The following is a 14,551-nucleotide window of genomic DNA, read 5'->3' as shown; positions in this document are numbered from 1 at the left end:
TTGCAAGCCTGTGCCTCCAATTAGACTGGACTCTCTTTAATTGGTGCTGAATGGGCTCCAAAGGACCTATTCTGGGAGATATGGAGAGTAGGGAAAAACTCTCTCTCTTTCTCTCTCGCCCTCACACAGACACACACATGTCTATGTGTGTGTAAGCACACCACAAAGTCCCGCCCTTCAGGAATTAACAACAGGAAGCTAATTTGCATGTAAAGCAGGTTTGATAGCCACAGTTGACTGGTTGTAGAGAGCAATAGTAATGACCTGAGATAGCTCTGTGGTGTTAACCCCCTTGGCACTGCTGCTGGCAATGTTGCTGCCTGCTCTGTCTTTCTTCCAAAGTGTAATTCTTTGTCCCTAAACTAATGCAATGCATCTATATCTTACGTTTTAATCTCTTAATTTCCCTTTGCCTCAAAGGTGTGTCATATCCGTGTTTCCATCCGTGTTTAGATGTGATATACATATATTAGTTAATTATCCTAACATGGAGCTGATCTAAAAGGATGATGTGAGCATAAATATCGGTCGAACTGAATGGAATACCCCCACTGATCAAGTGATTTCTGCTACTGTAGGTAGTTCAAAGATGCTCACCATAATAAATTAATTAGATATATCCAGAGTAAGAGAGAGTTTCCTCTAAAATAACGGGCCAGTTGATCCTGTGCACCATATTTTATTATAGCAGACCTCAAAGGACATAAATACTTGCAAACATAAACGTATAAATTGTAATTTCTTTTTAGGATCCCGTCTGCGTCAAGAGGACACCCCACCTCGGATTGTGGAGCACCCATCTGACCTGATTGTTTCCAAAGGGGAGCCCGCCACTCTCAACTGTAAAGCAGAGGGACGACCAACCCCAACAGTGGAGTGGTACAAGGATGGAGAGCGGGTGGAAACAGACAGGGACAATCCCCGTTCTCAGCGCATGCTGCTACCCAGTGGCTCCCTCTTCTTTCTACGAATCGTCCATGGACGAAGGAGCAAACCGGACGAAGGTTCCTATGTCTGTGTTGCCCGCAACTACCTGGGAGAGGCAGTAAGCCACAATGCTTCGCTGGAAGTAGCCAGTAAGTGCAGCATGTCTTCCTATTGCTTCTTTCCCTCTAGTGTGGGTGTGAATGCAAGAGTTTGGGTTTAGATGCAGTTGAATAGCAGGCTCCAGTTTCTGTGCTCAATGTGTTCATTGAGTTGGATAATCTCTTAGGAGATGGGCAGGATGTGTTGTGCCCAGCGGTCTCTGTAGGCCTGCGGAGCCTTGGGGAAGAAGTGGCCTGATCATTCCAGGGTGAGTGCTTCTCTAAAGGGCCCTTGGTAGGTGGTCAGCAGCTACAATGGGAACAAAGCCCTTTCTGTTTTGGCCCAGCTTCTGCTTTTTGTCAGAGAGATAGATATGAGGTTTTATATCGAAAGGAATGCAATCATTGCACCTATGTTTAGTCATCTTTTAATGAAGAGCTTTTCCACTCATTTCATTGAAATATCAGAGATTCCCTTTATTGTCTGCTATGCTCATGCAATGTCAGGCTTGCTTTGATGCAAAGTGGATTTAAGCAGCTCTAGGGTCAACAAGCAGGCTCTGAAATATATTAGCATGGAGTATATTTAGCAGTCACAGGGTATACAATGTAAGAAGACAAAAAATCTTTCTAAACCATTTAGTCTTTTTGTGAGTGGTGACCTGTGTTGACAAATTTGTTCCCATGATTATTTAAAGACTGCTTTCGTTGGTGAGGTCAGCTCTTCAGATATATTATCTCTTTGCTCCCTTGACTGGCTGAGAGTGAAGGCTGAGGAGGAGAGCTCAGATATCAACCGCTCTTCTAGCATGCCCAAAGGCTGTCACCAACCCGCTCACTGTAATCTAATCAAGATGAGGAAAGAAAGAAGTGTGTGTGTGTGAATGTGTACATTTGTGATTGAGTATGGACTGTGGGGGTTGCAGGGCTGGGCATGGGCTCTTGGCATTTTGAGTGCAGATAGAGTAGGGCTGTTTGCCATGTAGTTTAGGATTTAAGCTGCATTAGTGGTGTTTGTTAGTTATCTCTGGAGTATACAGATGTGAATGCTCTGCACTTAACGCTGTTTCAGATATTTTTCTTCTTAAATGTCAGCCGTTTCTTTAAAGCGCAACTTTCGTTTAGATGATCAGGAAGGTGTAATATGTAATGCCAGCTAAGCTTGTCAGCATAAAAATTACAATTCTGCACAATTTAAATATAGTTAACCAAACTGCTTTAGAGACAAAATAATTCTAAGAAATATAGATATAAGAAAAGTACAAGAGAACTCAGTTGTTTGGCACATATTACAAGTTTCTACAGGTCAGAATGCTAAAAATATTGTAATCTAGTAGTAGATTATATATAGTGTTTATTTCAGTGGTGAGTTTTTCAAGTAGAAAAACAAGACATTTGGCGGGACTCACAAGGCCCAGAGTAGAGAGTACCATTGGCTCAGTCTCAAGTTTGGGCTGCTTATTCTGTATAAGGTTCAAACAGACCCATAATGACAAGCCACTGTGCTCCAGCCCTCTCTCTCCTTCTCGCTTAGTTGGTGTCTCTCACTCCCCTCTCTGCAGTTCATGCTTAACTACATATAATTATGTTGTCGGAGCAACCGGGATGGAACTCTGCCGAAGAAAAAAGTAGAAAAAGAAAAGGCACAGACGCACCGAAATTTCTTCACAAGGTTTCATTTAAACTCCGGAGTGAAGAAACTACAAGCCATAAATCTGACTCATGAGGGCATATAAGAACGTTTTAGAACATTGTCATTAAAGACGCTTGCCATACCTAAATTGTTATGAGTTGAAGACTGTAGATGGGGTGTTTTATTCAGTCTCTGTGTAAGTTGAGGGAACAACCAGGCATTTAATTTCCAATGAAACTCCAAAGAAGGAAGTCGTGGCTTTAATTGTGTTTACTTTGCCTGGCTCTCCCCCCTGAACGTTTTCACTTTAAAAGCTAAAAACACAACTTTTTGGAGATGTTATTCTAAGAGCCTGGCTTTTACAGTTTCCCTTACTCAACAACGATTGTTAACATAATCCAAGTTTCAACAAGTCCTGTTTTGTCAGGCTAGGAGAGCTAACCCAGTTTGTTTGGTTTAACATTAACCACATGTACAGTACAGCTCACAATCTCTCTATCTCAGCCTCTTAACCCAAAGCTGGGGCTAATGCATTTACCATGAATCCTGTTTGCTTTGTGTATTCAAACTAGCTTATGATAGGATTCTTTTCCTATAATGTTATTGTTTTCTTTGTATTAGAGCTGTCAACATCAAATAATGAACTTCCTTTATGCTCAAAAACTGCCAACTGATAAAGAACTACAAGTAGGGCCACATTGCAATTTGTCCTACATTGTTACTGAAAACATTTTCACATATTGTAATGATGTTTCCATACCCTATGCATCTTCAGATTCCATTTATGTCTTCGCTAAAAACACTGAACAAACACAATTTTAAAGTAATAGAAAATGTTCTCACTTTTATTTAGCAATTATTGACAGACACAGGCAATATAATATGTGTGCAGTATACTGTATACTCAAAGTATTGTCACAGTAATTTCCTTTACCCGGCGCTCTACATGAGGTCCTAAGAGGCTCTATGAATAGCTTGTTTCCCTTTTCCTGGATGCAGAGATAGTAAAGTGAGGTAATGGACAGCACACTGCTCCACTTGAGCAGGCGATAACCTCAGGGCCTGCTGTCTAGCGGTCTGGCTGACTGCACAATGCTGACCGCACAGGGTTGGCTTTAGGCCTTAGATCCACACACAGACTCCTCTCTCCAGAGGCAGGGTTTACGTCTTCCAGCCACTAACAACAGAAGCAAAGGGATGTTTACTTGAATTTGGTCCATTAAATATAACTCTATTCAGCCAAGTTTATCTCAGGCTCGCATTGATCTTGATGCTTCTGTGAAACCCTGTCACCACATGCAGCCAGCTGGCTTCGCTGACTCTCTGATTAGTGGGGGAAGGTCGGGACTTCGAATGTGTTGAAGAAGGCAGGGTTCATCGCGACAGATTTGAGGCCATGCTTAAGGGTCATCTGCAGAGCGGAGAACAGTTGGCTGGCATGCGCCAGTCTAAAGGCAGCACGACCACCTCCTGATCTGAGGACTCGCCTGTCTCTCTTGCAGGAAGTTCCCTGTAATACATCTGTTGGTTCTCAAAGATTTGGGATCTTCATGTTGTCCCCTTCACCACAGCCCCTCCTCTTTACACATAACATCTGAGTTTACTCAACTTCGCATTTCTCTCATTCCTGCCTTCGTCCATCTCTCCTTTTGTCTCCGTATTATCATATCATCTCTACTGAAATGGAACAAGCCCTGTGACTGAAACTGCATCTTTCACTACCTGGTGGCACAGTAATTATTTATATGTCATTATGTTTGCCCTCTATTAACTTCAAGAGCAGCAATACAATGCTGCAGCCTTTTGTTTTTGAGTTACATTCACTTGCTTACAGATATCCCTCTGTTTCTGTTATTTTTCATGTAGGCTCCTTTTAACTTCCTTTTTCTGTTTGGCAAATATTAAGGAGTTCCAAGTTTAGAAACAGTCTATGAGGTGCAGAGAAAAAAGAGGTGAATGAGGTAGAGAAAAAGAAACTGCACAGAATTAGAGAGCAAGAGCAGAAGGAGAAAAAAAATCAGAAAAGCTAACTCCAGCAGAAGCAGCAGTGAGTGCGCTGGCAAGCTGCCAGGGGACTGGAGGCAGAGAGTGTTACAGCTCTGTGGCAGTTATTTGTCTCAGGGAGGTTCAGAGCAAATTGGTGCAAACGGCACAGCCAGGGTCTGCTTCATGAGTCAACATGCAGCTGAGGCGTGGGCTCCACACCACAGACTCTCCTTGGCCTCCACTCCAATCTGTTTTATGTTGGAATGCAGACCCCTTCCATAATCTCACAGTCCAGTGGTGTGTGTGGCTGTTTTCAAAGCTGAACTGCTAAGAAAACTGTCTGTTTCATAGTAGCATACAAAGTTTTGCATGCATGCTATTGGCCTTAAAACTGTCCATCTTTAAATTACTGTACATGGGAAACAACTGGCTAATGTCTAAATACAACCTCCCCCCAAACTCCCCCAGCACATAGCTGTCAGCTCAGACTTTATGAAACCTCTGCAGGGAAGATACATTCCACACATGCATTTCAATTAGCCTTCTATTAATCAATAAACAGTATGCAGAGAGTGATATTTATCATGCATGTTGTGTGTGGTCTGAACCTAGCATATTTAGTACTTCGGGGTGTTCGCATAAATCAATGCAATCCATGTAATTAAATCTGCAGCATCTATTTGCTATACTTGGTCGATACCTAAATGCCATTTTGAGTAGACAGTTTCTGTGACACACAACAAGGCCGGCATTACAAAAATGTGTGGTGCCTCTGATGGCATGCAGCGGTCATTAGTAGCCTGGATACGTACCTTCAGACTTTGACCATGTTGACTAAATATGCCTGAGATACATCCTGGCAGGTATTGGCTGACATAATTGACCCAAAATGCAGTTGTCACTCAGTGCAATGACAGCAGCCTGGAGTGAGCAGAAAGAAGATGCTCATGTCTCTTTCAGTCATGTGAAAATGTGTCAAATGTCACACTGATTTGGGGATTTTTAGAGCATGGTTTTCACAAACACACAGACAGACCCTCGCCCACACATAGCCTACACTACTGCCTAGATGCAAAGCCAAGCGCTGAAAATCACCCCGGGAAAGAGAGCGTTGTAGCAGCAGAAAAGAGCCAGAGAAAGGAGGAAGGGCAGTTTTTCAGAACTCGTATCCTGCAGAGTGAGAGAAAGTAGTATGAATGGATTGGTTTATACAAGAATGAAGCCTTCGATAGAACAAGATTGGATGAGGCAAGACTTCCTGTGTTTTGGGAACATGTGAGTGTGTGTATGTGTATGTGTTTGATTCCATCAATCTGTCAGTGTGTCTCCACTGGTCTAGTGAACAATGTCTAGCAGAGTGTTGTATGAAGGAGTCTGTACATGAGCTAAAGGGGCAGGTGTACAGACATGGATAAAGGAGCCTGCCCAAAGTCCCATCAATCACTCCATGCTCCAGCCGTCACTGACAGCTTAGTGGGCCAAGGAAGACAGGGGAAACATGGCTTACTAAAGTACGCCAGAACCTGCGTCATCCTTCCTTCTGTCTCCTTTATTTGTACTGAAAAAGAATGAAGACAAAGGTGGAAACATTTTGAGATTTTGCAACCAGGAAAATCCAAATGAATAGAGCAAAAAATCTGCATTATCAGATTGCCACTGGTGGAGTTTAGGAAGAAACTGCACCATTAAACAAAAAATATAGAACCTTGGTGACTGAGGTACTTTTTAATGGCAACATAAAATACTTCTTCGGAGGGTATCACTCTCTTTTGTGTCTCTTTAGTGTGATAGATATTTCCATGTTTGATATTTATCTCTATAAAGATAGAGAATGGAATGAATTAGATGTGCTAAACACAGCTTCTTCACACTGACATTTTCTTTGCTTTTGCCTTTCAAGATCTCCTCTCAGTGTGCATTCATGTATGAAAATGGGTTGTCTTTGTTAACAAGGAAGGGAATACTGACGTATGGAGTCCACTTTAAGCATTTTTCTCTGTTTCTGTAGAGGTTTTTGCAGTCCATCTATTTGCCCAAGATGACATTGTCCAGATACCTTGGGATATCTTTGAAAAAGTATTGCTACTGCACAGCTTTCTGTCTGGGTTTCTGGACATCTCCCTAAAATCTTGTGCGTCAGAGTTTTTTTTTTTAGTTTTTTTTTTATCTGGTTGCCACAGTGATTGCTTATTCATCTCTATGTAATCCTTGCCTCTGGCTACAACACAGAACAAGACCATGGGTAGAATGGGTGCAGGGTCCGAGGATAGTGAAGTATGATATTAACATTATGAAGTGCTAGTCTAGAGCAGATAAGATACAGTATGTGAGCACTTGAGTCCAGTGGTCCTGTACTACCACTCAGGAGGACCACTGATAGCAGAGTACCCTCACTTCCTCTCCTCTTAAAAACTATCTAAGTTGTTTGTGAGTGTTCATGTCGCAGTGTGCATGCAGTAAGCATATGTTTTTATGTGCATCTATTATCATCGTGTCTCCATATTTGTTTGAAGTGTGTCTTTGGCTCTGCTCCACATATGATAAATGCTCTCGGTGGTAAAGTGTATGTCGGTGCTTGTGAGAACCAGATGAATGTATGCTGCTGACTCTAATCTCCTCTTCTTCTGCGGAGACCTGGGTATTACTCTTGTTGTGAGGTGTAATCTCCTCTTGGTCTGAGCCTCTCTTGTGGCCAGAGAGGCTGTGTGCATGTGTGTCTACGTGTCTATGAGGTTTGCGCATGTGTATGTGCTTGCATTCTGGTGTCTGGTCATATGACGAGGTGTTCTGCTCTGTGGACATGCTCTGGTTATTAAACCTGGGTTAAGCCCTCACTTGAAACCTTCTATCATGCTCCTCGATCCGAGACGATGGAGTTAGGGAGGATTAAGGGGTTTGGAGACTGGAACTTGAGGGATTTTCAGCCAACATTTTGGCAAAGTTAGAAAAATGTGCTCAAGGGGCATACTCAGTCCAGTTAAAGTGAACCTGTGCAGACCTTGTGATGGCCTGTTTTTTCCCTTGTGCTCACTCTATGCTCCCAGGAGACAGGCTACCGATTCGTCATCTATTGATAGTTTTTAAGATATCCTATAAGTCTTAGAGTCCAGATATATTGCTTTGAACTCTTCATTAGCAAATGTACAAAACAAGACCAGTCAAATTTCAGGCAGATACTTGACAAGCTTGCTCCAAAATACTGATAAGTTTCAGTTGCTTTTACAAAATGAAACAAGTTATGAAAGTCGTGGTACCTTTTTAAGCATAGTAGACACCAGTATATCTGCATGTCAGCACAATAACAATCAGATACTAAGTTTTGGGTGTTCAAGTGACGATGAACTGTGGCATTATTGCATCTGTTCAGGTTCAATGGAGTGATAATACAGGAAACGGTGTCTGTGCCACACTTGTGCAATATCAGATTTGAACTGATATATCTTCCCTTTCCAACATGACATTTACTCTTTTCCTTTTGTCTCTACTTCTTTTCCCCACTGTGTTGCTTTCCATCACTCTGTCTCCTGTGAATTGATTGAGAGAAAAAAGATTGAGGCAACAGAGACAGGGTTTGTTTCCCCAGACCATTGGAAAGGAGAAGGGATGGGAAAGGGAGGGGGGGCATCTAAAATTTTATCAGAGTTGTAGCATGTTGCTGAGCCTTGAGGAGGCAAGACAGGCAGGAAGAGCTGGTAAGCTAAGCAGTAGACCCAATCACTGATAACGATCTGCCTTGTGCTATCTGACTACAAATGAAACGCAGTCTACTTGGTGCTGACTATGGATAGTCGCAGCCCTACCATCAGTCAATGACAAATGCAAACGGGATACATGATGGCATTCAATTGTCATCTAATTGTCCTTGGTTGCTGTGGTAGCTAATCTAATGATTAAAGCAACAATTGGGAGAAAATTAGTTTCTCCTTGTCATGGCATGGATATAAGAGTGTGTCCTAAAATAGGACCGTGTGAGTGAGAGTTGTGGCTCATTATCAGTGTTGTTCTTATGAGAGCACTCTGTTATCCTGACCTTTCTGTAATGCTAGCAGTTCATTTCTAAACCCCAGATATTCAGCATAGTAGGTCTCATGTTACAAATGAAGGGATTGACTACATTACCACGGTAATGATGCACTAATGACAAAGGACATTAAAAAAATGAATGAACAGTAAAAGCAACAAACTAACAGTGAACACAATTGAAAGTGTGCAGCTCATAATTGAAAGATGCTGCTTGGGTTGTTTAAACATCTGCATGTTCATCTGTATGTTTATGCACCTCAGGCTTAACTACATGTGTGGTGAGCATAACCATCCTCATCGGAGTGTATGTAAACATATACAATAGTCTAATTAGGACCATAAGTAGAGGGGCAGCTTGACAGAGCAGTGAATAGAACAGATACACTCTCACCTCTTCTTTGTGCCTGCGCGACCTTTCTAAACAGGGTGTGGCAAGGACACAAAAGGATCTCCGTGTAACCATATACTGCAAAGAGTAGGATAAAAGACAGACAGGGGGACGTCATGTGTAAAAGGAGAGAGGTAGAGAGGATCCATTCAAAATTCAAACAGTAGTCGGTTGCTGTGGGTAAGTTTGAAATAGCTGACATCTGACTCAGTGAGGCCCGGTATTGTATGACCATAGTGCTGCTGTTAGGCTTGGGGGTGACATTTCTATTCTCCCTTCCAGACCCCTCTCTCTCTCTCTTGCACTAGTATCAGATTCTAATCTGTCAGTGGTGCCTCAGTCCATTTAGCCGATTGGCTCCCATCTGATGGATGGGATAGAAAGCCCTTCAGTGACCCGGCGGGATATAGGTAGTCCCTTTCCCAGAGTTCTTCACTTCCCTAAAAATAGCTTAGGATTTGACACTCACCTATGAGAGTTTTCAACACATATTTAACCAGTATCCCTTTCTTGTACCTCTAGCACAGTGTAAGGGGGAACTGTACAACCCCCCTACAGCTCGACAGCATAACCACAAGTGCCATGTTTGCACCTCAGAGCCTGTTTTGCTTTCTCTGTAAGCATCATGGCTATAATCATTGTGTGGTAGCAGATGATCTCGGGACCTGGCCTTTTCGTCCAGTCTCGTTTTTCCCTGCCAATAGGATTAGTGCAGAGTGCAGACTCTGCAGGTGTAGCCGTAAGTTAATTTGCCCCACTGTTTGGAGCTATAATAGCTTATTGATTGCCTGACAGAGATGCAAGAAGCAGCATGGAAGGGCACAGAGAGGGTAGAGAATAAGTTAATCATCGCGCAATGTGTTGCCAAGATTTAATCACATTACCCAAGGTTCACCACTGCCATGTAAATTCACTTTCAACCTCAGAGGAGTTGGCCTGACTGCTCTAAGACAGAGGGGACCCTGCTGATTTTGTGAAACCTTTCCTCAGCTGTGGTCAGGTCCCTGCTGGTTCGGTACTCCCTGCCGGGCACCCGCCTCAATCCTGTGGGATGCAGGCTCCCTGCCCAGGGGCCCAGCTTAATTCATGCTAAGCTGTTGAGTTAATTTTAGCTATGCTACCCAGTGGTGACCTCCATCTGCTAAAGCACTGCTCAGGTTTTCTGAAAAACATCAGCCGGGCCTCCGTGATTCAGACCATAACTCCCACAGCTGGTTGGACCATCACTCATTTATTCCACTGGTCTTTCCCAGGCTAGAGTGCTCCTGTTCGGTGTGTACATTAGTATACAGTATGAGTGTGTGTATGTGTGTGTTACTCAGAGGAACTCCGGCCCATTAGCACTGCCATCAAATACATATTCTCACTTCGGCTGGTTACCTGGAAACTGCACATGCTGCTTTTATTTGACTGGAGGCCCTCTAGCTGCCAGCACAGATTGAGAGAATGCCCCCCTATTTTAACAACCTCAAGCAAAGCTGCCATTAGCGTTGTGCTCTACATCAGACTATGGACTGTAGCAGAGCTGAGTACGTCTGTTTCAACCCGGGAGTCGTCAGCCAGTACTGATTCTGCTATCATTCAGACCAAAATCTACTGCCTGCAATGCTTACTCTCAAAGTTCTGTGAGGGTATCACATCGGCTTGTGTTTACACAAAGAGCAGCAAAACCGGGTTTAGCTGTGGTTGGAGTTTGCCCATGCTTCAGCCTGGCTTCTGTCAATCTGTCTGCACCCAAACGCTCAGCTAACCAAAAGCAAAACAATGGCACAGAAAGGGGAGAGGTGAAGGAGTAAGACAGTGTAAACACAGAGACAGAGAAATGTTGACCTTGCACCCCGTTACACACACACACGCTGTCACTGACCTGATGACCAAATTCCTATCTGACAATAACAGGAGCAACATCTGGCAAAACTGTCCTCCTTAACCCAAATCTAAACCTCATCAGGTCTCATCACCACCAGGACTTCAGGTACAACGTTTAGATTACTCTCTCATCCGAAAAGCCTTGATGTGATTTAAAATAATTGCACAGAATCTTGTGCTTTGAGATCAAACGCACAGAAGGAGAGATGGGAAGGAACAACAAAGACAGGGATAAATTGTCGAAGAGAAAATAGCGGACAAGCTGCCATTAAGCATGGGATGAGAGAGTAGATGGAGGTGGCTCCAGTTGGACGGAGAGTCTCTCTTGGCTCGTGAGGGGAAGATAAGGGGACAGGTGGTGTTCTGTTCTCTCAAAGATCTCCGACAGCTGGCAACTCTCTTGCTATAAGCATGCTGCCATAGAATGTATGTGTGCGTGTCCCTGAGAGTGTGATATGCGTGTTTGTGTGACATTTGTTTGTGAGTGCCTGTGTTTATAGCTACATGTGCCTGCATTTGGTGGTTGTTTGAGCACTTGCCAGTTGAGATATCTCCCTAAAGTCAGTCTCAACTCTCATACCTAGGCTTTTTTTTTTTTTTTTATAGTTTCCCTGTCCTTTTTTCTACTCACTGGTAGCCCTGCGGCATTTATACCAGCCTGTTCCACCAGAAAAGTTTTCTATCTCAGTATTGTGATCTCAGTGTTTAGCAATAATGTGTGAAAGCCTAGCAGGTTGATTCCTGTTCTGACCAAGTTCATACGTAAGGAGTGGCCTGTTCATTATTTTTATGCCACCAGTTACCTATCTCCCTGCCTTTTTACTGCCCCTTGTTGTATTGCTAAATACTAATATTTAGGTGTTGTATATCGTAGTGAGTATTGTACCGCTTTAAAACTGAGTGAACTGTACGTTTCTGTATATTTCCTAGTCCAGTCTAAACAGTTCCAGGTATTCATTTGTGCTAAGTTTGCTTTTCTCATAAACTTGATTTCATGACCAATGAACACTTTTCCATGCAAAGCAGATGCCAGGATAACAAATGAGCCAAAACAGAAGGGACTTAAAATTCCTCTGTGTTGGCCTGGCAGTATGTAGTGTTCATGTACTTTGGTTAGTTCATAGTTCTTTTCTGTGTTGGCTTTGGTCTCGTTCCACATACAGCTCTGTGTTTGATCGGGTGGTGTAGTGGTTGCCACTGAGAAGAGCTCATGTCATCTCAGTGGCAGACTGCTTTTGTTTGCAGAAAAGAAAAGGAGATGGTACTAAATGGGCCAGAGGCGGTTATTTGCTGTTGGCAAACAGACACTGTCCTCAGCGGTGAAGCACTCAGTTGCCACTGTGGCCTGACAGCTGGCTTTCATCCCCGATGCTGGAGAGTTTGTTCACAATGCAAGTTGCCCTTAAATATAATTCATGCTCTTAAACTCTTCATGGCCATCACGCTCTGGTGGAGGCTCAGAATAAAGATTCCCCTCTAGCACTGCTTTTGGTCAACAGAATGGGAATCCATTTTTTAGACCGTTATTGATTGATGTCAACTGTTATAAGTGCTCTCTTTTTTCTCTGTGTTTTGCCAGTGGTTTCTTTGAAGTTGCTATGATTTCTTTCAGCTTCCCACCTTCAATGGAACAGTTGGCCTGCACCTGATCCATTGATGTTTCAAGCCCCAGAGGTCACCTTGACTAGGATGCCCTCTTTGTGGCGGGGAACTTTTTCATATGCAAAAATGAATTAATTAAGATGAAAGAACTCTTTTCACCAGCACCATCTGTATCCACTCTCCACCTTTCTATAAATATATTATTCCCCACCTGTCTTGATTATAAGCTATAGCCTCCACTACATATGAATTACTGTGATGGGAGTGTATTCTTGATGTAATCAGCTGTTAAAGTAGTCCCATAATGACATTGAATATCCCTTCAAGATCATAATTACACTTACCTTCAGCCCACTGGGCACACATATTTCATCATTTATGCACATTGACTCTATCAGATTCCTGTTAGCTTATTCTCTGAAATGTGCATCTCATCAAGCAATCACTTAGACAGACTGAATCTTTGTGATTAACTATTGGTGAGACAATTCGAGAGATCTATTATTTCTAATTGATTGGCTTTGTTCACACACACAAACACACACCCGCCTCTTAATGGAGAATGTTGTTGTAGTAAAATAACAGTTACACTTGTCATTTTTAACAGTAAGCACTGAGATTCACCACTTAGTGTCTCCTCTTGTACTCGAGGCATATTTTCAGTTGTTGTTGTCCTTTTTCTGGCTGCTCCCTTCCGGGGTCGCCACAGCGGATGATCCGCTTGTAGATTTTGGCGTTGGTTTTTTACACCGGATGCCCTTCCTGACGCAACCCTCGCCCATTTTTGGTAGCCGGGACTGGGAGGGAGTCGAACCCGGGTTCCCCAGGCCGATGGCATGCGCAATTATCCACAGCGCTACTGGCCGGGGCCGAGGCACATTTTCAGTAGTAGCATTAAATAGCAGCAATGATTGTGACAAAGCCTTAGCAATGGCTAGCTCACACACTACTTGGACTCTTTTTGGATTAACTTTGCCACAAAAAGAATTTCTGTTGCAGTGCTTTTAAACTTGAATTGTATCAGAAACTACGGTTTCCTTTCATCCCACACAAGATTCCAACTCTTTCCCCTTAGGCAAAGCCACAGAAAGGCAGCTTTGTCCTCCAGACACACAGAGGTTATTATAGCTGTCCTCATATAACTATAAATATATTCATTTTGAACATCAACTGTTATTCATCTTGACCATAAAGCTGTAAGGAGTACTTTAACATTCACTTTGGCATGTGCTGTCGGACCCAAGGGAAATGTCCACATTCCCTTTTTTGTGATACAGAAATGTCTTGGTGCACAAGTATTACAAAAGTATGCATGTCACAATATGGACATGAGTCAGATGGCAGTGTCACAGTTTTCTAGAAATTCAGGGTGCCTGTCACAAATGACTGTCACCTTGGGGAGCATGCAAATTCAGTATTTTCTTCTTTAAATGTGTGAAGGTTCACAGGCCAAATTGTTGTTTTCTAACTCGGATTGTACTTACGCCACAAAAAAGCATACATGAGAGGGTGTTAGGATGTTCCCAAGAGAGATGAAAAATCAGAGAGGCTGGTCAGAGGTAGAGGAAAACTAGGCCAAGTTCTCGGCAGACAGCTTTTTTGTCTCATGTTGTCTGGAAACTGTCACAGGAGAAGAGATCAAGGTGACCATTTTGCCCATTCCAAACAACCCTGGAGCCCATGGCCATTGGCCACTCATTCCTGAGGGTAGGCAGAGCAGAGCATAAACCGTTAAAGCAGGTTTTAAACAAACAGTCTGGCGAGGAGGCTGTGTGTGGCTTTTCTGTTCAAATGCCTCTGCCTCTTCCTCTCTGCTGCTCTCCAGAGCAGTGTGTGAGCAACGCCATATCCCTGTCTGATTTATCTCTGCAAGGTGAGATAAGACTCTCCCTCAGCCCGTCCGCTAATCCTCTCAACCACAGATGGAGAATGAGCATCTATCCAGCTTGTAGACAAAAGGTTTGCTGGATGGAACTGGAAGGCCAGACATTAAATACACACCTGTATTACCTTGACTATCTGGGT

The 14,551-nt window shown here is 43.1% G+C and overlaps 2 protein-coding genes across 2 annotated transcripts in view; both read left to right on the top strand.

Annotated features, from left to right (window-relative positions):
• robo1 (roundabout, axon guidance receptor, homolog 1 (Drosophila)) overlaps nucleotides 1-14,551 on the top strand; it is a 123,640-nt gene that overhangs the window by 15,818 nt on the left and 93,271 nt on the right. Inside the window, exon 2 of the mRNA XM_070829613.1 lies at nucleotides 750-1,076. Coding sequence (XP_070685714.1) covers nucleotides 750-1,076 — 327 coding nt within the window. The remainder of the gene's footprint in view (nucleotides 1-749; nucleotides 1,077-14,551) is intronic.
• LOC139200340 (diablo IAP-binding mitochondrial protein-like) overlaps nucleotides 1-14,551 on the top strand; it is a 379,202-nt gene that overhangs the window by 313,506 nt on the left and 51,145 nt on the right. The gene's annotated exons all lie outside the window — the stretch shown is intronic.

This window comes from Pempheris klunzingeri, chromosome 4 (assembly GCF_042242105.1).
Source record: "Pempheris klunzingeri isolate RE-2024b chromosome 4, fPemKlu1.hap1, whole genome shotgun sequence".
Lineage (NCBI taxonomy): Eukaryota > Metazoa > Chordata > Actinopteri > Acropomatiformes > Pempheridae > Pempheris > Pempheris klunzingeri.
This window is presented reverse-complemented; position numbering and strand designations above follow the sequence as displayed.